Consider the following 27,739-nt stretch of genomic DNA (forward strand, 5'->3'; position numbering starts at 1 on the left):
TACTGCCCATGCAATTCAATTACGTGTCATGGGAAATTAAATCCAAATCCATTAGCAACAAACTCAAGGTAGGAATCTCCAATTCATCACATGTAATACAGAAACACAACCAAACACTCGCTGAAATAAAACTGGTAATTGTTATTCTCATACAGTTAGACCTCTCAAAAACATTCTAGGGTGGAAACTTTAAAAGTAATTTGAAGTACAACTTCCCTGTTAAATCCATAAAATGGTAGGCGGTACATCTGGGTTATCAGGTGTTAAAGTCCCAGAAGTTATATTGCATATGAACTTTACTCTTATTTATAACACTTATGCCACAAGACAGCTACTTCACAATTAGTCCACCCTGCCGTCACTGGTGATTTAAATAATCTACAAAAGAACCATGAACAGGTAAGATTGTATTAGAAACATACTTTTCCATGAAATGTGATGATTTTTGATTGTTTACTTCTTGTTTAGTAGAGTTAAAAAATTCCTTTATGATAGAAGATTGTAGATTAGAAAATTGATTTTATTTGTTGCTAAAATACTGATTTGAATTATGGTGAATAATGAATGAACGAATGAATGATGATAAAATATATTCATATATACAAATCTGAAAGTCAGCCTTTTGCTTGTCAGTCTATGTAGTATATAAAAAAAATAAAATTAGTCTAAACAAAGATCACTTTGAGAGCTCTAAAGTCAGAAGATGTATGAAAGAGGCAATATCCTTGACAAACATTAAACTCCAATTGAGGTATTTAGGGTTCATTTTGGAGGGGGGAAGAAGAAAAAATCTCAGCCTAGTAACAAAATGTGAGCTTGGGGGATGTGAGCTCTACTTGTAAACAAAATCTGATCATTGTGAAATGCAGATAAGCCATACAATGAGTCAGTGAGTTCTTTGACCACACTCAGTCATGTGACTTGATTATGTAGTAGTGCAGGTAGAAAGGCACATCACTGGCATTCTGTCTTGTTTCTTACATTTCAATGTGTGCACTTGTTACTTCCATTCTACTCTGCTACACATCCCCCATTTCTTGGGAAGCTGCCATGTAAAAATATACTGAAATAGCTCTGAAATACCATTATGGTGTCTTCTGTATAAGAAGGCTGGACATCTGCCAGAGGAGCTTGTTACAGTAGACTGCTTCATGAAATGTGTGATCCCATAAAGTTGTTTTTCTTCTCACCTTCTGTCTCTGCATAATTCGTCTCAATATAAACCCTAAACATTTTGTCAACGTATTGCTTTTGAGTAGGCCGCTACTGTCATACAGTATCTGTACGTGGACAAGTTTATCGTGAAAGAAAAAAGCTCAAGTCAAGTCAGGATTATTGTCCAAAATCCTGACTGTAGGCACCTAAAAGTGTTCAGTTTTTTTTTTTCTTAATAAAATAAAAGAAGGTAATCTGAACATGAATAATAACGCACATTGTCTGACAGTTAAAAGAAAGGTATTAGTGAAACTGAGTCTTACAAGCATTCTACATTTTACTTCATATTTCCTCAGTCCACTCCATGCTTTCATGACAGCTTATTGATTTCTGGATGTCATTGCAATCATAACAAACTAAGCAGGCATTACCGTTATTAGCCTTTGATGGGATGTCATTTCATGTCATGGCAAAAAGAAAAACAAAGACTATCATTTATACTAAGAAAATATGAAAGTAAATCAACCTAACAGTATAATTATGAACTGCTAGGAGATTCTATAGTCCTTGGTGACACACACCAAATTCCAGTCAGAAATCAAATTTGGCTCAAGTGTAAGCAAGTACTTATGTGACATGCTGTGTTGCTACAATGCCTAAATAATCTATATTACTAAACAAAGGTTGTATATATGCACGGATACAGGACGCCGGATGCCAGACGCCAGATGCACCAAAGCGCACGCGCACTGCGACTCAACGCCTCAGAGTCAAACCCAGCAGCTTCCCAGACTCAGTAGGTAGTGCCCAAACAGCACAACACAACCTGTAATCTAAACTTCAGGTCACAATACAACCACCGCCCGAACGCGCAAACCACCGCATATAAAACCTTCGTTTACTAATGTTTACGAAGATTGTATATATACACGGATGCCAGACGCAACCCGTGCCAAAAGCGCACGTGCACTCGCACAGCACCCAAGAGTCAAACCCAGCGGCTTCCCAAAGTCAGTAAGTGGCGCCCAAACAACACAACACAACCTGTAAACTAAACTTGAGGTAAAGCGTGCACGCCAACAAGTTGCCATGGTGATATATTTAAACATAGACATAGAATAACTAGACGCCTCATGACTAGCAGAATCGTACGTCAACGTCGCCGCCATATTGTCAGTGGCACTGCTGTGGAGTGAAGTAATGAATAATACAGCATCAAGCACACGCTGCCTCAGCCATGCGGTCTATTGAACTGCTCTCATATGGCAAATGCTTCAGAGCCTTTACTTGCCTTTCAGAAACAATTTCATCCCAAGAACTCTAAACGCACTCAATCAGTCCATCAAGTGCTCCTTGTAGAACTGTTTGTACTTATAAGTACAATTACCTCACTGTAAACTGCACTACAGTTATAATATTGCATAACCTGAGCCACTGTATAAAGCGCGTATTTACATATGATGACAATATCATTTTTAAGATGAAATGCAGCAAAATATGTGTATTATATTATACAGATAAAACTTTAACTTTTAATAATAATTAAACATGTGAGGACACGGTGCTGCAGCGCTAGCAAGCCGCTGGCGCTCCGTTCATGGATTGTTCCTGCCTCACGCTGTATTCTTGCTGGTGCTGACATGACACTGGAAGGATAGATGGATAGAATAATTAAACACGTACACGAAGATATTTCAATGTTCCTTAAATTTTTGAAGAATCGGCATACTAAGCTTACAGATGGCTTAACGTCTATTACAGAGCTGATTGTATGGCGATAGGGTATTTGGAGAAAGAAAAGTAAGGACAGGAATTGGAGGTTAGTACATTTGAAAGAGACAGTACTGCTACAATAAAGTATTTCATCGAAGGTCATGCATGGCGCAGCAAGCATCTTGCGTGAGACATGAACAATCACTGTACCACCGTGTTCCCAAGTTTAATAACATGCTTTAACTCCTATCATCATAAAAATGATATCACATATACATGTCAGTATTTTAATTATTCAGAGAGCTGTAATATTACGAATGCAATGGATTCTGTGTCCTGTCGGAGGAAGAGAAAGCCCGGAAGCACGTAGTGCTTCACACACATAGAGCACATAGAAGATCAAATACAAAACAAAGCATTTAATGTGCTACTTTAGTTACGATGGGATTTAAGAAACTAGTAAATGAAACGATTTTAAGATGAAGTTTATGATGTTCTACTTTAATGACAAAATAAACTAAGTGATTAAAGTGGAAATTTTGAGATTAAAGTTGACATTTCGTGCTTTTTTCCCACTGTGTGCCTTTTTTTTCTCTGTACCCTAATAGGCTTTCATATGACACTCAGACGGTGGGCTACAACTCGCCTTTTCACGGCGACTTTGATATCTGACAACTTCTTTTTATTTCGGGCACTGTGCGACTTTGTGAACTTGAGCTTTGAGTTTCTTCAACACACTATTTATATTGATATTGATTTGCATATTTAAAGAAGCGTAATTCTGGGAAGAGTTGGGGTGGGGCAGCAGGTGCATGCACGTGCGTTACTTTTCACGCTGACCGGGATTTATGTAGCAGAAGAACGTGGAAGCTTTTGTTCACACAGATTTATGCATCTGGATTTTTTTGTGCGTAAGCACATTTCCGCTTTTGTGCTTACGTCATGTTACAGTGTGAATTCTACACATGGCGTTATGCATAAGGCCCCTGCTCTCCAGCTAACATGCTTCCATTTAACCCTGTGTACATGCATCATGAAGTATATGTGTTAATGCAATGTTCTGAAATAAATGAGAGAGAAGAGGACCAGAAAACATATGAATAAAGTTCTCAGAAAACAAAAAATATATATTTTTTGTCTTGGAAGAATGAAAGCACTAACAAGCCATATGATTAAATACCAAGTTTCGTTATCTGTTAGACCTAACTTCTAATGGTTGGAAGTAAAAGCTGCTCCCACTACGGACTCCAGGATTGCAACTGAGTATCCCTGATTTAGGGTGCCATCTTTAGAAGTCTGCCTGCTCCTTTCTTGTCTGTTCAAACTAATTTTGAATCTAAAAGCCACTGGCATCAGAAGTACCTTACAACCCTGGATTTCAATTTAGGTAATTGGCTGGAGAAAACCTACAGAAAAAAGGACAATGCACCACATGGGGAAGGTCATCAATGAAGTTCCTCTAGAATAAGTGCATAGACTATTAATTTTTGTAATTTACATTAGTAGCACAGATTCTTCTATAGTTAGTAAACTTGTAAAATTCTTAGATGACTAAAAAATTGGAGTGATATCAAATACTTAGGTGGCAATCTCCAAAACTGAGCAAACTCTTGAAAAATTCAGTATAATTATGACAAGTGCAGCATACTACATGCAGGAGGAGGAGGTTGGGAGCATGCGCTGATACAGTGGGTTGCAGCACAACGAACCACCCAGATTGAGACCCAAGTGCAATGGGTGACACCTCAGCACCACCATGGAATGGTGTAAGGTTTTGTTTTTATGGTGGCTGCTTGCAGGACTGGATGCAGATTAACGTCATACCTGGGACGAAGCAATTGCAGGTTCAGGACATTGCTCAAGGGCCCAAAGCAGTAGAGTCACTTCTGAGGTGCACCAGCTGGTCCTAATTTGGGATCCTGAGGTGATACATGCAGGCAAAAAGAATATTAATTGTAAAACAGGGACAACACTGAACTATACAGCAACTTCTGAAATGGATCTATATTGATGCAATATTCCCATTGCCTAGGCAATATGCAGAAGCAATTAATAAAAGACAAATAAAATGTTAGGTTTTATTGTAAAAACTGTTGAACATAAATCAAGAGACATTATTCTCAAAATATATTATGCCCTAGTGAGACCACATCTGGAGTACTGTGTGCAGTTCTGGTCCCCATGATAGAAGAAAGACAAAGCAGCACTTGAAGCTGTGCAGAAAAGAGCAACCAAGTATATTCCCTAACCAAAGGGTACCGTCTACTCAATAGACTAGGGGAATTAGGAGAAGGCTGCTTGCAGGACTTAATCCAGGGCATCATAATTCTCAAAAGCATCAATAAAGTTGATCCGGCAGAATTTTTTTAGTCAAATAATAAATTACACACTTGATGAAATTAAGGATAAATGTATTTAAGAAGCTATGAAGTACTTCTTTACACAAAGTCTTAGAAACAGACTTACTAGCCATTTAGTTGAATCAAAAACCTTGGCATCTTTTAAAAAGTATCTTGGTGAGATACTGAGACAACCTATCTTCCACCTAACTCAATGAGCTTGATGGGCTGAATAGTGTGCACATCTGCAACACTTTTTATTTTCCTATTTTTTTCAGTAGGCTATTCACTTAGATAATCTAAATGTTGTTTATCATGTCTTCTAAACACATTTTTTTACTGGAGAAACAGAACAATGATATCACCCCCAAAAATTGATTTGGTGTGTACAGTAGGTGATTACTTTAAATAGATATCAGTAGTGCCTAAACATCTCCTTTATGCAAGGCTTTTAAAAGCTGACACAAATGGTTTTCACCTCCTCTGTGTGAGCTCATTTATATCTATTACACTTACGACAGCTGCTAATATATTATTCACACAGAAGCCACTGAATAAATTTTTGGAATATTTTTGATTGTAAAATAAGCAACATATTTCTTAGTTTAATTACTTTAGCAGCTTATACAAAATTACAGAATATAAAGCAAAAAAGCAGTCTGGTGGTGTGTTTCTGATTCCAAATATACAGTATATGATATGTGAATGAATGCACTTTTACATGCTTTTCAGGTTCTTGGTCTTTGTGGCTGCTATAATTCTGATTAAGGACACAAATGGGAAGCCTTTCATCCCTTGGGTATGTAGAATGCTGATAACATAATTAAGAATTAGTAATTAAAGTTATAAAATGTCTAATGCCCAATTCCACAGGAATAGCTTCTGGCCCCTGGTGACCTTTTAAGAGGAATTTAAAACAAATAATGATACAATTTGTAAATTTTGTGCCCTAAGATATATGTAAATTAATGAAAATAATTCATTTTATTAGTTATAGATAACATTTTAAAGGATAATATGACTAGTGTAGGGCAGGATTGGGAGGTAGATGTCCTCTGGCTCCTGAATTTAAATCCTGGACTGGTGTTTCTTCACACCTTGCAGTGACTACCATGGCTGATTAGCAATGGCAATAAAAATGTCAATTCTGAATCATTGACACAGAACATTAGTTTTCATTCAGTGTGGTCTGGTAGCTAAGACCTTGTACCTGAAAACTCAAGATTGCCAATGACACACTGGATGGCCCTGAGCAAGTTGCTTCATCTGCCAGTGTACCAATTGTAAAACTTCAGATTGTGCTTACAGTACAAAATTAATATATAAAATAAAGGTTTTTTGTGTGAACATGGTTAAGTGTTTGTGCATACCTGCCTACTAGTTAGCCTCACTGCACACTGCTGCCCCATTTTGTGCTTTTTTGCTGTTCAGACAGGATTAGCCACAAATGTCCCACATTTAGAGTAAAATGATAAGAAAATAAGGAAATGTATTTAAAAGATGAGTTTTAAGTGTAGAAAGAGATTGGGTGGTTTCAAATAAAGCCAACATATAAGTATGCAGTACAGGAAAACATAGAAAACACACTGGTGTTTGGTGGTTACATTGGACAGTCAGATTTGAGCAAGAGAAAATGCAGAAAAAGGCATAGTGGTCTCTGTTAGAGAATATTGTGAATTCACCAGTGAGATTTTAATTTATATGACATGCAGCATAGTGAGCTCTGCATCAAAGATTAATTGAATTTCAAATAAACAGAAAATGAAGAAAGCTGTGAAACCCCCAAAACAGAAAGTTATGTGATATATTAAAATTTGGCTAACTTTCTGAAAGTTTGATTTACATATATGTAAATGAATATAAATACATTAGTCCAACGTATGAATTAAATGGATTCAAAAATGAAGGTTGGAGTTAAAACCCAATTTATAGACTTAACAGATTCATAAATGGATAGAAGGACAGGTGCAAAGAATAATCCAATTCATTGAATCATTATTACTGTTTTTTGCACAAAAGAACTTGTCTGCTTATGTGATAGCCACAAAAAAAGTTCTGGTTTTTGTTAACGAATAATACAACATGTGTGAATAACCATGAATCTTTTTTTTTTGTTGACTAGAAAAAACAATAAAGTCTCATCCATCAAAGATGTGCAGCTTTATTTAGAGCAAGAAGTGATGAAGTAAGTATTGAAATTTATATCTCATACATAGATTACTAAATTGTGGAGGCCACCAAGGCTATGGCTACATTTAGCCTATCATTTGTGAAATTGAATTTGCAGCAAAACTTAGAGTCCTGCTTTGCAGAAAGAATTGGGAAACTATGCAGTTTCATGACTGGTGACATTTGCTCCTTTGACACAAAAAGAAAGGTGTTTTATATATATATATATATATATATATATATGGCGGCACGGTGACGCAGTGGTAGCGCTGCTGCCTCGCAGTTAGGAGACCCGGGTTCGCTTCCCGGGTCCACCCTGCGTGGAGTTTGCATGTTCTCCCCGTGTCTGCGTGGGTTTCCTCCGGGTGCTCCGGTTTCCTCCCACAGTCCAAAGACATGCAGGTTAGGTGGATTGGTGATTCTAAATTGGCCCTAGTGTGTGCTTGGTGTGTGGGTGTGTTTGTGTGTGTCCTGTGGTGGGTTGGCACCCTGCCCAGGATTGGTTCCCTGCCTTGTGCCCTGTGTTGGCTGGGATTGGCTCCAGCGGACCCCCGTAACCCTGTGTTCGGATTCAGCGGGTTGGAAAATGGATGGATGGATGGATATATATATATATATATATAGTGACACTAGGGGTCGCTGTTGCCCCGTGTAACCCACAGACAACAGGTCCAGACACCAGGTAAAAGTAGCAGAAATAATTTTAATTTCTTCTTCCTGATATTGTGCCACAGTAGACACCACAATCACCACCATAAACCACTCAATAAACAATAATTCAGTAATAATAATACAATAAATCAATCCTCCACTCCCAGCAGCTCCATCACACTACCTCCCAACTCTGGCTCAGCTTGCTGGGTTTCCCATAGTCCTTTATATAGTCCGTGACCCGGAAGTGCTTCTGTCCTTCTGTCCATGTGATTCCATAGCACTTTCGGGTCAGATGAAAACTTTTATTTTTTCTTCAGCCCGGAATTACTTCGGTTATTCCATCCCTGTGACTTGGGAGTACTTCCGGGCTATTGGGAAAATAGAAATCCCTGTGTCTTCCTGCAGCGTCACCCGATGGCACCCACGGCACGCAGGAGGGCTGTGAAGTAGAACTCCATCTCCCACGATGCCCTGCGGGAATCCAGGGCACCGCCATGCTGCAGGGAGGACTCCATCTAGCAGTCTGGGGGTGCTGGCCGGGAAAAACTGCTGGCCATCTCTCACAATATATATATAAAAATATATATATATACACAGTCATATGAAAAAGTTTGGGAACTCCTTTTAATTCTTTGGATTTTTGTTTATCATTGACTTAGATTTCAAAGTAGCAACTTCCTTTTAATATATGACATGCCTTATGGAAACAGTAGTATTTCAGCAGTGACATTAAGTTTATTGGATTAACAGAAAATATGCAATATGCATCATAACAAAATTAGACAGGTGCATAAATTTGGGCACCCCAACAGAGATTTTACATCAATACTTAGTTGAGCCTCCTTTTGCAATTATAACAGCCTCTAGACGCCTCCTATAGCCTTTGATGAGTGTATAGATTCTGGATGGAGGTATTTTTGACCATTCTTCCATACAAAATCTCTCCAGTTCAGTTAAATTTGATGGCTGCCGAGCATGGACAGCCTGCTTCAAATCATCCCATAGATTTTCAATGATATTCAAGTCGGGGAACTGTGACGGCCATTCCAGAACATTGTACTTCTCCCTCTGCATGAATGCCTTTGTAGATTTCGAACTGTGTTTTGGTCATTGTCTTGTTGGAATATCCAACCCCTGCGTAACTTCAACTTTGTGACTGATGCTTGAACATTATCCTGAAGAATTTGTTGATATTGGGTTGAATTCATCTGACCCTCGACTTTAACAAGGGCCCCAGTCCCTGAACTAGCCACACAGCCCCACAGCATGATGGAACCTCCACCAAATTTGACAGTAGATAGCAGGTGTTTTTCTTGGAATGCGGTGTTCTTCTTCCGCCATGTAAAGCACTTTTTGTTATGAGCAAATAACTCAATTTTTGTCCAATCAGTCCAAACCACTTTGTTCAAAAATGAATCTGGCTTGTCTAAATGAGCATTTACATACAACAAGCGACTCTGTTTCTGGTGTGAGTGCAGAAAGGGCTTCTTTCTCATCACCCTGCCATACAGACGTTCTTTGTGCAAATTGCGCTGAATTGTAGAACGATGTACAGATATGGCATCTGCAGCAAGATGTTCTTGCAGGTCTTTGGAGGTGATCTGTGGGTTGTCTGTAACCATTCTCACAATCCTGCGCATATGCCGCTCCTGTATTTTTCTTGGACTGCCAGACCTGCTGGGTTTAACAGCAACTGTGCCTGTGGCCTACCATTTCCTAAATTACATTCCTTACAGTTGAAACTGACAGTTTAAACCTCTGAGATAGCTTTTTGTAGCCTTCCCCTAAACCATGATACTGAACAATCTTTGTTTTCAGATCTTTTGAGAGTTGCTTTGAGGATCCCATGCCATCATTCTTCAGAGGAGAATCAAAGGGAAGCACAACTTGCAATTGACCATCTTAAATACCTTTTCTCATGATTGGACACACCTGTCTATGAAGTTCAAGGCTTAACGAGCTAATCCAACCAATTTGGTGTTGCAAGTACAGTAATCAGTATTGAGCAGATACATGCATTCAAATCAGCAAAATTACAAGGGTACCCAAATTTTTGCACAGCCAGTTTTTCACATTTGATTTAATTTCATACAACTAGATACTGCTTCACTAAAAATCTTTGTTCAGAAAACACCCCAGTACTCAGATGTTCCTAGGAAATGAAAGACATACCACTGTTATCTTTTTTGTTGAAAGTAGAGTAAATTATTATGCAGGCTGAGAGGGGTTCCCATACTTTTTCATATGACTGTATATATATATATTGTAAAATGCATAGACCTTGACACCAAAAAGAGGTTTGGGGCAGCCACCTCTATACTAAGGCTGTAATAATACAGTTCCAAACAGAAACTGAGTAACAATGGAAGATGACTGGCTTTTAAAACAAGTAACTGGAAGCGACATCATCTGGAGCAGGAACTGGAACTAACGTTCTTGGAGCCAGAACTGCAAGAGATGTTCTTGGAACCACAAGTGACACCATTTGAATCAGGCAGAATTTCCCGTGTCTGGTCTACAAAGATAGAAGAGAAAGGTTTATTGCACCCTGCCACCCCCTGGCCTGGCGTGGAATTACCTTCTTTTGATCCTTGTAGCTGCCTCCCATGCCTCCCATAAATTTTTACTGCCATACTTTCATCTCATCTGAAACCCTGCAACAATGCCAGTGCAGGGACTACAATTCCTATCAGGCCTGAAGAAGTTTGCTGTGGCTGATGGAGCGATGCCTTCATTAACACGCACAAAGTTTAAATAGCAGGATCTCATCTACTAGGGGGCTCCGCCCCCTGCTCGCTTCGCTCGCCAACCCCTGGCGTTGGGACATGACAAAGAGTGAGATGTATGAATTAGATATAGAATAGTGTGCAGCTTTGGATGATGCGCATAGAAATAACAAATAAAGTATCAAGAAGCGGAAAGCAAATGTCTATGCGTTGGAATGTAGGTGTGTTGTTTTTATCAGGACGTAAATGTAGAAAAATATCTCTGTGAAATGGAGGCTCACCATCTTTACTTTGAAAGACAATTGCCACTTCATTAACCACGGGCAGATTGTATCGTCTTGGATCTTGTTCTTTGTCCTTTATCAAGACCAAAGCAATTGTAGTTGCCGCTATACCTTCTGCATTTGCTTTTGTATTTGCCTCCTTTTCAACTTCATGTAGCATTTTTATAGACTTAGCTAATGGGTGATTGTTTATGACATGAGTGACGTTTCTCATTATAAGCTCTGTGCATTGTTTGTTTTCAGGAAGGTTCATGCGTTGATAGATTGCCTCATCTGGATCTAAGATGTAGATTTGTGCATATTTGCGTTGTTGATTTGTTTCAGGGTGCACTGTTCCAATGTGATGCAATATTTGTCCACATATGCGAAAGCAGTATGGGCCATTGCCTTTTGGTGGCCTGATATGTACTCCGGTAGATGCAAAAGCAAATGAACTATTGTAGGATCTAATGCAGTTCATAAAGTTTTTACTTTCAGGCACATCGTTAGTTAGAAGCTTCTTTAGATATTCAGGATATGAATGTAAAGGAGGCAGTCTAATCTGACCTTTTTGACAACAACGTGTAAATTCATTATTTGTATTGCCAGTTGTTTCTTCTGTGAAGTTAAGTGAATGACAATGATTGCAAATGACATTCAGTAATCCCAATGAATTTTCCTCAATAGTGGATTCCTTATTGAAGGCGTTTTCAGCCATTTTGCGTAAGCGTTTAACAGGTGTGTGGCGTTGATGTCCGCGACGGGCATGTTTCGCTTTTTGCGTTTGATTGCTTTTTTGTTGCATGTCCATTATTTGTGACGCGCTATTTTTTTCTTTTTTTTTATTCGCCTCCGCTTTGCGCAAAGTCCGTTTCAGTCTACGCCGTGCATTGTTTGTATCGAGCCTTGTCCGTTTTTGTATGTCGGTCATTTGAGCTTCGTGCTTTTCGCGTCTTGCTTTTTTTTTTTCTGTCAGTTCATTTGCGCGTTGTTCACGTCTCCGTTCATTTATTCTGTCTCTTCGCTCCCTTTTTTGTATGTCTGATACGCGAGCTCTTTCGGTTTGAAATCGTGCTTCTTTCGATGCAGCACTTTGACACGCGCGCTGAATGCGTCAACATTCATTGTGTCTGTCCATTTGGGCACGTCTCTGTAACGGTGTCACTTGTGCTTTGCGTTTTTTGATCCGAGACATTTTTTCTCCCGGTGTTTCAGAAGCGCGTTTTATGCGCCGCCGTCTATTTTCTTGTTTCTTTCGTGTTCGTGTGTTTGTTCCCGTTATCCTTTCCGAATCGTTTTGTACCCGTGACCGTGTATTCATGACTTGTTTCTTTCTTACCATGCGAAATATGGATAAGTAATAAGGAGGATCGCACTCACTGTTAATATGTATCCTTTTCTGCAGTTGAACGGTTAATAGTGCTTTATTGAAAGGACATCCACCTATGCTGACACCTATGCCGACACCTATGCTGCCTAGTGTGAAGGTGTCGACGTTCACTTTAGAATATGTGGCTTTGGGTGTCACTTCTTATGGATGTGTGGGGGGGATTGTTGTTGCGCGAGCGTCTTCTTTCTTTTGTGTTCCTCTGTCTTGTTTGAATCCCCCTCTTTGTGTGTGTCCCGTCCCTTGCTTGTAGGGTCTGTGGGGCGGTTTTGTGTTCTTTTTTTTTGTCTTCCATGGGCTTGTTGAATCCCCCTCTTGGTGTGTGTCCCGTCCCGTCCCGTCCCGTGCCTGTAGGGTGGGGGGGGGGGGGTGTGGTCGTGCCTTGCTGTTGGGCGCTCGTCTGTTCTTTTTTTTTTGGTGTGTTTAGTTTCGTGTGCAATGTGTTTCGTGCTTTGCCCGCGTTTGACTACTTTTTTATGTGCCTTTTCCTTTTTTCGGTGCTTGTTGCGCCTCATTTCTGTGACTCCTTTTTGTATGTGCTCACTCCTTTTTTCTGTGGTCTTGTCCGCCTCTCGCGGCCCCTCATCTGCCTTTGTCGCCCTCTTTTGTCCGCCTTTCTCCGACTCTCGTGGACTCTTTTTGCGCCTGCGCCTCTCGCGGACCCTCAACCGCCTCTCTCGCCCTCTTTTGTCCGCCTTTCTCCTCATCCGCCTCTCTCGCCCTCTTTTGTCCCATCCGCCTCTCTCGCCCTCTTTTGTCCGCCTTTCTCGGCTCCTCAGCCGACTCTCGCGGACTCTTTTTGCGCCTGCACAGTACGTCTTTTTGCAGCTACGGCCCATTGCCGGATGTGCCTGCGTCCATCATCCGGTTTAGCATTCTCGGTTAGTAATATGGATGACTGCAACTACAGTGTGTTTTTTCTCTGCCACTTTGAATAATACTTTCATTACATCACTGGATTACAGTTCTTGTCGAAGAGTATATTTTTTTGTCTCATGTATGGGTTATGTTTAGCCATGTATTTCTATAAGAGACCAATTTTCCATTTATTTTCATCTGAATATTTTTGTTGCCAGTCCAAAAGAAAGGAAATGTGTTACCAAACCCTTGAAGAATAACCAAAACAGCTCAGAAAAATGAAAAAAAAAAATCATTTTAGTGAGTTTAGCTATTGTGAAACTGTATGCCAAAGGAAACTGTTTCCCTCATCACTACCAATTCAATTTTGCCGAATTTGATGCCAGATTTTATATAACCTGTAGACTGAGATTCAGGCTGTCAGACAAGGACAGGGGGAATGCATTGCATGTTGGTCAAGCCTGCAAAAAGGAATGTTATTAAATTGTGTACACGTGACAATGAACTGGTTACTTTTTTTATCAAAGGAAACCCCTTTATTTTTGAATGCCAATGCTATTGTCCACCTGCATATGGATACTAAGTTTTGCAAGGTAAATCAGCAGTTGGTGTTAATGAATTTTGGGACGTATTGTGTTGTGTGTGTATGGATGATGAGGAAAATTAAACAAAAAAGTGGAAATAATGCAATGGAGCCAAGTCACACACAACCCACCAAACCTCTCTGGAACCACCATGCCTTCTTTCTGGAGGTTCTTTCCACATTCCATGTTCTCTTGTGTAATGTTAGTATCATAATAAACAAATATAAATTGACCTTTATTGTGAGGAAAAAATAGCACAACCATGGTGACAGATTCAGAGAATGTTAATGTTTCTCATGCTTAGGAACTGAGACTCCTCTTACTTCCTCTCAGCCACCTGTCATTTTATCAGCTATAGACTTTTGTCAGTTCAGTAGAGTGTTAATAAGAAAGAGGTTCCTTGACCTATTCTGATTTCTCCTTATTTGTGTCCTGCAAATCTGACCTGGAATTTAGGATCTAGGTTTTCTGCATTTCTAAGTATCTAATCTTTCTACAGCCTGTCAATCAGGGGATATTAACTAACTGTAAAAAATATAAATGTGTACACAAAGACAATGGCCTTTCAAAACTAATAACTTGTTATTTTTAAATGATATAAAACAAATATCATTTCCCAAACAAATTTGCGCATTGTTCTGTACTTCTCTACAAAATAACCATTCCAATCTATACATTTTTGTCACTATTACAGAATTCCAAAGATCCTCTTCTGGTGGAACACTGTTCCAGCCAAGCATAAACACCGGCACACTGCTACCCGGTCAATCGAACTTCTATGATTTTTGCAAGTTGATTATTCCTATTAGCTCAATGATTTTTTACTGTGCTCTTCACAGTAGGGGCAGATTGTAAGTGACCAATATGAGGGAAATTTGATAAAGTCTAAGTGCATGAATGTTTACAACTGCAATTTACTTCATCACAAAGAATTCACTCATTGCACAATTCCGAAATAAAATTCAATTATGAGACATCTTATTGCACTGAACTATAAATACATAAATAAGACTAGAGACATAAGCTTTCATGAAGGGATGAGGATATAAATGTAACTACTAGTTACTGGCATTTCAGCATTTCAAGGCATTTCATAGTAACTCCAAAATGTTATACTATTTTGGCATAAGCCCTGTGTGTACAGTATGTGTGTCTATCTATATATGGCCCTCAGAAGGACACAAGGGGACAAGGGCACTACAGTGCTCAATAAAGGAAAGAATATAATAGAAGAAATAGGAAACCATTGTTGCTAATGGTGCTATAAGTGCTGCCTAGGCATTTTTCAAAACATGCTTTTACCATTACAGGGTTTTAAGCCAGAGCCTTTCCTATCAGTAAAAGGAATAACTTGAAATTTACCCTGAATGAGATGTTAGTCTGCTGTAAAATACCCTCATGCACACACCCATAGTGGATAAATTTAGTTGTAAATTAACCTAACATGCACATATTTGGGATGCGGCAGGAAACTGCAGTATTTAAAGAATCATTTACTGTAAACCTCACTCATGAGTCACATCTTAGACAAGGCCAGAATAATATCTGTGGTCATATGTCATCTCTAAACTGCCATAACTGTCATCTCCACCTTGAGTACATCCCCCACTGTTCAAAATTTACACTAACACACAGACATCCAAAGAGACTTCCAGGCCGCCCTTCATTTTATACAGATATCATAACAGGCTCCCTTTTGTCAAGAAGCATGACATAAACACTTTTCCACCTTTTTCAGGGGTAAAAAACCTCCTGACAGTCTTACTGCTTATCAGTATGCTTACAAATGGACCCGACCAATTGCATGATTATAAGGGCATCCTCTTCTATTAAATATAGGATCAAAGTCCTTGTAATTTTCAATTTTAAAGTGTCTACTGCAGTTTCACAATATATTAAAAGGCTACTGACCTTCGGCCATGTGCCAGTCTCCAACATCCCTTCTTTGGCTTGCAAACTGTTTTCTCTCTGTTTTTGGTCTGCCTTTGTAGTTCCAAAATATTAACCCACTTCATGAATTCTCAGGTATATTTTTGCTGAATGTGTATGAAGCCGTTTATTTTTTAAACTGTATTTGGTCCAGTCCATAAAGTTCTATTTTATATAGAATCTTATATATAAATGTCTATGTCTATAAACTGCCTGTCTGGCCCGGAAGTGCGAGGCTACGGCATGAAGCTCAAAGAGCTGGCAAAGCAGCCCCAAGTTAACAAGTCAGAAGAAGAAAGAAGTATGAGGCTACAGCATTAAGCTGAAAGAAAGCGACTCCATCGCCAAAGTGAAACCGCCGAAGAAAGACAAACTCGCTTAGCTACTAATACACAAGCGAGGCGAGCACATTGGCAAAATGAAACATCAGTAGAGAGAGAAACTCGCTCAGCCACTGATAGACAAGCATGTCCGCAAAATGTAACTGCCAACTCTGCATTTCAATTTTTTTTCTGATGATTTCAATAGTTTCGAGGAGCCGGGCTTACACAGCTAGTCATTCATATTGAGGCAGGTACTGTGAGGCAGTAGTCAATAATACTGCCTGACATTTCCAGAACACTGGGTTCAAATTCTGGAAAGGTCCCTATGAAATAGCAGAATCTCCCAGTATTTTCTTCAGCTTTTTCTTGGTTTTCGCGTTTCCTCTAACATTCCAAAGAGGGTTTGTTTGGACACACTGGCAACTGATGTGTGATTGAGATAGTGAGTGTGCTTTGTGATCAATTCATGATGCTCTCAGCAATACTGCCAATATAGGCTCTAGTTCTCCATGTTCCAGTATTGGACCTGGAAGACTTGAAAAATTAAGAAATAAATAAATCTTCAATTCAGATTATTCACTTAAACATTTTCAAGAAAATTTTGAGAAATTGCACTTCAATGTGGGGAATATACTAGTAATTTAAAAAATGGTTACTTGTAATCAAATAAAGTTCTAATTTTAAATTTAATCTGAGAACCAAACTTTATATTATTAAAGTAATTTAAAAATTAACTGCCATTCTTTTAATGCTTCAAAGACTTACTAAAATATACAAAGCAACAGAATGAGACACAGAACGTGAGACACGTCTTTGATGGAACAGGAGCTCTCTGCATCTCCTGTGGGGCTTATTAATATCTCAACTCTGCTAACATCTGCAGCTGGCACAACAGGTTAACTAAACTCCAAGCCAACAGTCCATAGACAAGCTGAGCTCTCTTCTATACAGTTTACATTTTTGTGACCTCCATCTTTTAAGTCTTCTAGACACTTAACATTCAGCCTTATAAATGTACTGCATATGCTGCGCCAGCTTCTTAATTAATCAGTTTACTGCAAATTACACTAATGGCATATAAACATCTTAAAGTAAGGTGATTTGGAGAAACCTTGTTCTTATAAGGAATGCTCAGCTGTTCCAGAATTTATTCCGATACAGCTAACATATTACCATAGTTATTTTTGTTATGGTGTGACTTTATACGTACTTCACAACTAAAAGAAACTGAGATTGTGGCATATTCTTCATGAATTCATATGGTCTTTCTTCAAGTACTCTGAATTGATCACTGACATTAGTTCTGAGGTTTATTTCTGCTGGCCCATTGAAATGGAGAAAGCAGGATCAAAAAATAAATAAATGACAGAATGTATGGCCTAGTGCTTAAGACACCAGACCTCAACCACAGTCTTCTTGGTTTGAGAGCTTGATTCATTTATGCTGTTAGTACTCCCACTGTAGAAATATCAAAATGACTTTATTAATGTTTGCATAATTCATAAATTGCTTTGGATAAAATCATTAAATATATTTTAATACTAGCTGAGTTTACTTCAAAACTGTAGACAAATAAACAGAATTTGATTTTATTATGTTAAATAAATAAATAAATACTAGATTTTATATGGAAAATCAATATTATATTTACATAAATATTGCAGTTAAATTGAAATAACAAATATACTGTTACTTACGTAAAAGTTATATGTGAATAAAAGTCAGATATCAAGCGATTGGTTTTTTAGAAATAACATTTTTTCTTGTGTATTTCATGGAATGTACTGTATATACTGTAAGCAAAGGCCTGGCTGGAGCCACTCATGAGCAAACAACATAAAGATGCACAGAGAAACAATCTGATCTTAAATCTATGCCTGCAATTTTCAGTTCCAGACCTTGGGATTCGTTTACCGTCATAGCAAAGCAGGTACAGATAGGAAGTTATAGATGTTTAAAAGAAAACAAAAAATAATTGGGAATCGCAGGAATTCTTGGGATGAAAATAATTTAACATGCTCTGTCACCTGTCAATATTTCAGTCTGTATTATGTGGCTGTGAATAGCTACTATAACTTTCAGTGTTTCAAATGGTTGTTTTGCTATTCTTGGCTTTGAGAATCTCATGTCAGACACTTTCTTATTGGCATTGGCAGATCTTGTATTTAAATCATTCTCATTCTAGAAGCCATATTATTTGAAAAATAATATTAAAAGAGGAAATAGAAGTAGAAGAACACACTGACTATTCCACAGCACCAAGGTAATGTGTGAACTGCAGGTCTACCTTTAATTTATCTCTAAACTTTCAAGATAATCTGTGTACATACATCCTTAACTTGAGCCTGAAAGTGTAAAAAAATAATGTGTCACGTAGCAAGTTTTCTCATTTTTTGCCCTCAGGCCAACCCCCAGTAGACTGGGGGCAGGCAAAAGTAGCCTATACTGTTACAGGGACCAAGACGAATATACATACTGAATTTCATGTAAATCGGTTGAGCCCAAGGCTGTCTTAACGTATGGGCACTGGTCAGGGGCCCCAGGAGCATAGGGGCCCACGTTGTTTCTGATGCCTATGTATGTTTCTGTTTTGCTATCAAAACAGGGGCCCCAGCACACTACTTTCTCTGGGTGCTTATGAAGTGAGTGATGCCCACACAGACCTTCTTAACTTTATGTACTGTATACAGGTAGATTGGGCATATTTAATGTTTCATTCATACTTTATATAATTAGACCTATGATTCAGAGTCAAATATATGACAAAATAAATAAGAGTCATCTTAGTGTTTCAGTCATTGCCCTCAAATTTTTTTTCTCAGTTATTTAAATTGAAAGTGGAAATGTCAGAAGAAAAGGGACATTATTGTCAACAAAGTCTGTAACATTATCTGAGGTATTTTGCACAGTAACTTATAACATCTCATTTAATTGATTTACTGACATATTTTTGCACTGTTATATTTGTGGGATTTTCTCTTAACACTGTTTTTCTTTGGTTAAGATTCATAACTGCATGAAATTTCCTTTATTTTCTTATAAAAATTTTTAAGGCATTTTTGTGCAAGTCAGGTACAGATAAAAATAGATTACTGACAATCATTAAGATGTGATTTTAAAAACTAAGGTAGCTCATTCTCACCCACATACACATATATGATTTAGTGTAATCACCCATGGTGCTCTTTTCGATGGACTGGATCAAATCAAAACTTTCTAAGCTTAAATATACATATACATATACATATACTGTACAAATGTGACCACAAGGGAGATGATAGACAAGTTAGTCCAGACATCACAGCACCTTTACTTTTCATTTTGGTGAGTCTACTTTTATTTAAATGAATATAGTTGTGCTTCAGTCCTAAAATATCTAATGCATCTCTCTTTCAATTTAAGTTTTGCACTATTGTAGAATTTCTTTGTTCTCTCTCATCCATCCTTCCTTGGTATCTGCTTCTCTCTGATGACATACAGGCTATTTAGTGGCTGTGTGCTTTTGGGTAAGCTCTCCAAATGGTGTTAACCCATCACCTTTCCTTAATTTCCCTTTTAATGTCATTTTTGTTTCTGATCACACCTCTTGTTTACTGTTCCCTGAAGGAATACATTATTTTACCATTCATTTTATTTAGCCAACCTATTTCATTTGGCTATTTAGATGTCACAAAGTTCTTGTGTACCTTGTGCTTTATTTGGTTTATATACCACATTCCAGTTGTGATCATTTTAATTATTCAAAAGAAGTATAAATCTAAGGAAGATGTGTATAATTTAAGCGAGGTGAAGAACCAAAAGGGCAACACCTCAGGTCCATGCACAGTAATCTTAGAAATCACTCACCAAATGAATGGAAAAAGATGAATACATAATTGTCAATATAATCTAGAACCTTTTCTGAGGTATTTTGCACAGTGACTTGCAACATATCATTCAATTAATTTATTGACATATATATTTGCACTACTACATATATGGTCAAAACAAATAAAGAGTCAGAAGCAAAATTCAAAGCTCTCAAACAAACTAACTTTCTCGAGCTAAGCAGAAAGGTCTTGGACATATACCCTAGTCAGGGGTGGTGTCATAGTAATCAAAGCTATGATTATAACACAAACAGACCACTAAATAAAGATAAACTAATACAATCAAAACAAAAAAACATTCAAATGATATCATGTTTGAGCCACTTACTATACAGGCTGTTCATTTTCACTTTGTTAAGCCCTCACATGTGTTTTCCTGCTCTCTTGTTTCCATTTTTTTGACAGGAAAGCATATTTTCCTCAGCTCAACTGACTGTGTATATCTTGTCCACAGGCTGCCCATCTTACCTACACAATGTACACCCAAATAAATGTGGCTGTTGCCCTTTGCAGATCACTCCATTTTAAAAAGTCAAATCCATAATGTAGAGCTAACTGATAACAAAAGGAATCAACTTGGGGAGAAAGACCAAAAGATTCCAAATCCGGAGATGTTCTTCCTTCTATAATAATAAACATCATAGTTAGGCTAAGATGTCAACCAGCCTTCCAGGGCTGTGTCAGATCCAGAGGCACCTCTAGAAAAGTTGATTCTGAGTGGCCTTTACAGATACTTTTGATGAGGACAGGGAGCTGGCAGATGAGACTGGCATAAAAAACTGTTGGCAACCTTTCCTCTGTGGATCAGGTTGACATGAGCAAAAATTTTCAAATACATTACTGTGAGAACTACTTAATATCATGCAACATAACTACGTACCTCTTCATATCTCGTAATTTTTTGAATTACAGAAAACACTTTAACAAATATATTATTTTTATATTTTTTTATTGTAACATATTAAGGATATGTTTACATAACTATGCAAATAATGAATGAATGAATTAATTCCTTCATGAAGGTGAAGAGATATGGTGTATGTTGTTCATGGTTTAAAAAATGCATGGGTAACTTTATATAAATAGCGCATTGCATAAAATAAATTATTACTAATTAATTTAAAGTTGATTCAGGATTGTTAAAAGTTACAACTTTGCATGGGCATCTGTGTCCAAAAGCAGAACTGCCTGCCTCATCACATTCTGGACTTGCAAAATGGATTTCCAGTCAGAAACAAATTATTTTTGCTTTAATTTTTACAAATTATGTTTTCCATCCATCCATCCATCCATCCATTCATTCATTCATTTACTCGTTCATTATTTAAATTGTCTAACCAGAGTCTAACCAGACAGCCTCAAGTGCAAATGAGAAATCAAATACAGATACAAAGTTCTCATGAAAGACAACAATACTAGAAGAAAATGAAGAAAGTAAGCTGCACCACCAATGAAAAGTATGTTCAAAAACCCTAGGGACAGACAGCAGGGATTAAAAAAAATGTTAAGTCTTATAATGGTATATTTAATCCTATGCTGCCAAAAATGAAGTCAGTCACTGAGCACTTTAAGGATTGTCCACTGGCTGCATGTTTTTAAAATAGCTATTAAAAATAAAAAAATGATTGTGTTTAATGTGTTTGAGCTATCAACAGAGATTTTATCTGCTTTTTTATTTTCATTAATGGGCTGCAGTCCAGGACATCCCTGTTCTGGTTTGCATTTTTCGTTTTTTTTTTTTTTTTTTAACAAGAAAGGCAGCTATTGTTTTACAAAATGACTGGGAGATAAGATGTAAACTGAGAGACAGATGAGATTCCTATTGAGGAAATCAGCAAAACAATCATCAAAACCAAAACAAAATGCTATTCAAAGTCAAAAAGTCATAGCACAGAATTTGTTGACCATGAAAGCTCTCACAAAATAAATTCACACATTCTTTGTTTTTCCTTCACAAACTCAGATAAACAGGAAGCACTTGTTGTGACCTTTATCCCCACAACCTTGTGATGCCAGAGCATCTCCCTAGCAACACGACAACAACAACTCCACAAAATAGTAGTGTAATTTTTTGCAATAAGCAAAACAGCATTTTGGAAAGGATGATAAAATCAGTAAAATTTCAAACAACACCTTGCAAATGCGAACTAAGGTTAAATTCAGAATCCTTAAGTTAAAAAAACCTCAACTATGTATAAATATTTTCAGGAAACACCTGAACGAATGAATAAAAAATACAAATCATAACAATACCTCATTCTGCATTTTTATCATGTCATTTTGCGCATCCAGAGGATTCTGTTTTTTGTGAAATGCTGTGTTTTCTAAGTGTCACACTCATTTGAAAAGCTGCAGTTGAGTTTTTATCCACCTTATATATGCAGCTGTGCATGAGTCATATAAACTTCACTCTCTGCTGGTACACTTTTAATCAAAAAAGGAAAATATCAACAATAATAATGAAACAAATCCATTTAACCTATATTTGAATACATTTTAATATATACTTATGTTTAATATGAGATTTTTTTGGATAGCCTTATTTCTAAACAAATAGCAGTTGCGAGGAGTGGGCATAAGAAAAAGTAATTGGGTCACTTTAAACTCAACTATGAAAGAATTCACCTATGAGCTTTCCAGACATCCCAAGTTTGAATAATTGCTATCTAGATAACTGGACATCAAAAGATTTTAACCATAAATATCTTTGATTCTTAGCCATTCTGGGCAATCCAGGTGACTCAGCCATGGTAAAGGACAACATATATATTCATCATACTGTACCAAATGTAAAATGTAAATGACTGGTGAATTATTTGACAGTCAATCATGTATTCTGATGGCAGATCTAAGCACAATCAAATTTTTGTTCTAGACAGTTAACACTAACAAAATGAAACTCACATAAACTCATAGTTAGTAGGGCAGCCATTCTGGCAAAACCCTGATCTGTAGGCACATACAGTATATATTGTATTAGTCCTAGTCCAACTATTAGATGAGAACGTGAAGAAAGAAGGCATAAACATTGCTAGGCATTATTGAGATTTTCACAACATTAGATCAACATACTGTAAGTACTGAAGTTCTTTTACTTGTCTCCTTTTTGCTAATATGATTACCTTAATACTTGTAATTAGAAAATGTTATGCTGTTTATATTTCAGAGAAGATCATAAATTTAATACAGTACATAACACATAATAATACATAATAATACAATATTAAGGCATTTCTTAGATGAGTGATATGTGATTAATAACTGCTTTCTTCAAACTGCATAATGTTTTGAATGTGGATGTACTGAAACAAGGTACAAGAATTTAACACGGAAATAGTGCATCTATAAGTATCTATGCATACTCGACATATCATGAATTCATAAAATGGTGCCAGTTGACCTATACACTTTTCAAAGGGACAATGAAAAAGTCCAAGTGCCTCACAAACCTCAAAAGGTCTTCATGTGAAAGAGAGAAGTGTATTGGTGTGTCATATAATATGCGCTCTTAATATAGGTTCTTATTTGTGGAAACTTTTTTATCTCTCGCAACTTTTTGATTCTGTTTTGTGTCCATAAAATTGGTTTAGATATTGAGCATTTAACGTTAAATTTTGATCTATTAAATTTATGGACATTATGATTAAAGACATTGCTTCGGTTGTTGTAAATTTGCCTGATTAAGCAGAAGTACCAATTCACTTATAGAAGCAGCTGCTTCTTCAAGCGTGAGAAGCCCATCTTTGTTACAATTCTTGGATAGAAAAGGTATTCCCATAAAAAAAAAATATTGATTTTATGCAAGTAATTACATGAAAATAAATAGATTGAAACTTTATACTACCATAATGTCACAAAATAAACAGCATATTACTACACTTTTTTTAGCTTATGCATATATACTGTATATATATGCATACACAACTGTGTAAACTTTTCAAATATGAGACATGCAGAACATGTACTCAAAAACAAAAATCAAATCCTGACCTAAAATTTGTTTAACCATGTCAAGGAAGTGACTTTCATATAAAGTAATTAATATGGTCTAAACATTTAAAAAATTATTAGTCAACAGGTCGGTCCAGCAGAAATATAAAGCTAGTCCAAAGTAGTGCTCACTAATTGTTTCTACTTCGAATTATTAGGAGCAGATGGTAAAATATATTATACTTATAGACTGTATTGAGATTTCAGCATAATCACAATTTAACCCCTGTTGATTGTAACAAAAGGCGCTATATAGGCGCCTGACCTGGCACAGATGGACACGGAGGCACATATAAAATTAAAAAGACTTTTATTTTTCTTCAGCTGGAGGGCACATCTTCCCCATGTCCCCCAGCTACAACACAGTCCCAAAACACCAACACACAACACACTTTCTTCTCCTGCACCACCACTCCTCCCAGGCAACCTCGTCCTCCTCCACCCAACTCTGGCCGCTGAGTGGTGGTTGCTGGCCCCTTTTATTGGGCACCCGGAAGTGCTCCAGGTGTTTGATTGCCGACATCCGGCTGCACTTCCGGGTGTGGTGAAACTAGTGCCCAGAAGGGTCCAGCAGCTCCTGCTACAGCACCCCCTGGCGGTTCCTGTGGAACCCAACAGGGCTGCACAAAACTCCAACCCCCATGAAGCCCTGGGAGAGTCCGAGGCACTGCTGCAACCCAGGGAGGCTGCCATCTAACGTCCAGGGGGAGATGTTGTGTTTCCCATGCATGCTCCCCTGGTACATATGCTGTACGGGCGTCCTGGCCTGGCATGGGCCCCGGCCATCCATCACATGGTCTAAGAATATATGGTTTTACAGACAGCAATTACACATGTTTGCGTCATGATCTCTCTCTTTGCACTGAAACAATAAAGCAATTCCGTATTTGGTATTAAGCAGTAACCCAAGACTACTTACCACAAAAAATGAATTGAATTCTTTTGTTTCGAACTTTGAAATTACTGACTTAATTATGGGAATATATTATAAGTCAGGGAGGTATATTCTTTGAAAATTTTAAATTTTAGGATTATACTGACATACTGTAAAAGCTATAAAATGCCTCTAGCAAAAGAAAGTTTTATTTAAAAAAATGTATGCTTTTGATCTGATTTCTAAAGAAATAGTTTCCATATTTAAAAGCATTTTTAGCAGGTTACAGTTTCTTTGGTTGTCAGTCCATAACACAGACAAAAATAATGTTGACCAGTCAAATTTAAAAAAATGTTTAGCTGAGTAAGAAGGAAAAAATGGTAAAGTTTAGCTTATGCAGACATTAGCTAGGGATGGACAAGAAGGGGACTGAGGGAAAATGGCAAAAAAGAAGCAGCACAGCTTTCTGACCCACTACGAAGAAATACCTATATCCTCAGCATTACATACACTGTTTTTATTACTGAAGAATTCATTCAAAAGAGTCAAATGGGAGGAGGGACTGTAAAGTACAAATTACAAGAGCAAAGATCAACAAGGATCTGTTTTAAAAATATTACTTGATTTTGTGCTGTTTCTAAGGAATACTCCACTGTTAAGTCGTCACAATGCACCAAACACATGTATTTTCACTAAAACATTGCTAAATAAGCCACTTCAGGAAAACACTCTAGTTAACAATGTTGTTGTGTACAACTTGATGTGTGGATTATGTGATGCCAGTAATGAGAAAATTTTTTCATAGGCTGTTTGAAGTTGCCTGAAGTTGGTGACAATAGATGGTTACTACTGTATATCTAAAACTTTGTTACCTCTTTTCTGCATGAAAACATGACATTTTACTTTTATCTTGGTTATCACTACAAATTACTTGGGTAAGTTTCATATTTAAAATATACTTTTTCAGTAAAGAATTCCTTTAAATTTGCTTAAAACCTTTTTTTGTTAGCAGAGCAAGGCAGGAGTCAACCATAGATAGGATGGAAGTTGATCACAGCATAAGATCAAACACATACTCACACTCATTATTTCTGGATCAATTCAGGGCTGAAGATTAACCTGACATGCATATTGTATTCACAAAATACATCTATCATTTAAGTTATGTTTGGTAAAAAAAAAAAAGAAGTAATCCGTGTGGTGAAGGTAAATCCTAATACTTAGTGTCTTAACACTAGGGAAATCCAGAGAGATTGTGGTGGACTTCAAGCAGAAATGGAAAGCCTTCCTTAGTCCATTGATTGTAAATGTTGAACCTGTGGAGAGTGTATTTCAGTTTCAAACTCTTAGGGGTGAAAATGAAAGGAGACTTCTTTTGGGCCACCCATGCCTCAGATATCACCAAGAATGCAGAACAACGCTTCTTCGTCCTGAGAAGACGGAAAAGAATGTGTCTGCTCCAAGACCTTCTTTTGAACTCCTATCACTGCAGAGTGGAAAGTGTTTTGATGTACTGCATCACCTCATAGTATGCAATTCCCTATTGCATGAGGGAAAAACAGAAGTCCCTGAAATGGGTCAACTGGGCTGCACAAAGCATCATTATCACACAGTTGCTGGCAGTCAAGGACATTTACTTGTCCAAGTGTCAAAGAAAGTCCTCCAACATCACTGGAGAAATTTCCCATCCTGCACATCATTTCTTTAAACTGTTTCCTCTGGGTTATGATACAGGACTATCCATGAACACAGTACCAGACTGAAAAACAGCTTCTATCAGAGAGCTATTAAACTACTAATGCTGCACCAATATTTATGGAAATCTCTGGGAATACCATTGTAATATTGTTGTTTGCTGTCCTTCAGTGATACATTGACATAAAGTTTTCTTGTCTTATCTTACCTTAGATGAGATATGAATCAAACGCTATGTGCACACTACCACATTTTCATTTAAAAACAATCTCTGGATACACTGGAGTTTTTTACAAAAGTATCCCTGTCCATACTGAAACACCGGAAAATTCATATCATGTTGACCTTCACCTACATTGTGCATGTATGCATCAGCAGCAAACTCCATGAAGGGACTGGGTAGTGAAAAATTCAGAGACCCGTAAAAGTCATATTCCCATGTGCTTTGTGTGCTTTCACAACTATCAGAGCAAGCAAAATTCTGATAGAACATTCACAGCAAGGGAAAAACAAAAAAAATTCCTTAAGGAGACACATTGAATTACCCCATGTCACAATCATGTGCTGATTACAGTTGAAAGTACCAGTCTTCAGGATTAGTGATGGTCATTTTGTCATTAAATAATAACATAGCAAATGCTAAAGTGGCACTTAAAAAAATGCGTTTACCTCTATGTTCAATCGAGAGAGGTTGGATTATCAGCAGTTATTAGCAATTGGAGTGCATCTTGTACCAAACATTAGTAAAACAAACTCAACTGAGAAAATACACAAATGAATGTGTGCATGTGTCTATATTGCTGCTTTATTCCATTGTGCTTTCGTGTCTGTCTCTGTTCTGTAATTTTGTGAGCTCGGCTGCATTGCCTTGTTATTACTTTTGATATGACATGTGCTTTTCCTTACTGAACAGATTAGGTTTAAGTAATAAACGCTGACTAGAGGCTGTCAACTAAGTTATTTACAATATGATTTTCATAGGACTCTGAATTTTTTCACTATAAAAGTAACGCTGCCAGCCATGGGATTTACATAAATAATTTGCCTTTCAGAATTCAAACTGTACGGAGCGTATTTTAGATCCACACAGGTAAACAGCATAACAAGGGCCATGGAAAGCAACTCTTCTATGCCTGCTATGCTGGAAAATGTTTTCTTCTGTGAAGGGTTACCTATCAGTGCATGAGATGTTGAAAGGCACAGAATTCAAT

At 37.5% G+C, this 27,739-nt stretch overlaps 1 protein-coding gene and 1 long non-coding RNA gene across 2 annotated transcripts in view; both read left to right on the forward strand.

Annotated features, from left to right (window-relative positions):
• Nucleotides 1-301: 301 nt before the first annotated feature.
• LOC127526843 (uncharacterized) lies at nucleotides 302-6,006 on the forward strand. Its single transcript, XR_007934283.1, has 2 exons — nucleotides 302-399; nucleotides 5,940-6,006. It is a non-coding gene; the product is annotated as an uncharacterized LOC127526843 (long non-coding RNA).
• A 1,325-nt stretch (nucleotides 6,007-7,331) lies between these two features.
• The window catches only part of si:ch211-217g15.3 (uncharacterized protein LOC368914 homolog), a 28,613-nt gene continuing 8,205 nt past the window's right edge, over nucleotides 7,332-27,739 (forward strand). Inside the window, exon 1 of the mRNA XM_028793434.2 lies at nucleotides 7,332-7,392. Within this exon, the coding sequence (XP_028649267.2) occupies nucleotides 7,388-7,392 (5 nt within the window). The 5' untranslated portion in view covers nucleotides 7,332-7,387. The remainder of the gene's footprint in view (nucleotides 7,393-27,739) is intronic.

This window comes from Erpetoichthys calabaricus, chromosome 2 (assembly GCF_900747795.2).
Source record: "Erpetoichthys calabaricus chromosome 2, fErpCal1.3, whole genome shotgun sequence".
NCBI classification, from domain to species: Eukaryota; Metazoa; Chordata; class Cladistia; order Polypteriformes; family Polypteridae; genus Erpetoichthys; species Erpetoichthys calabaricus.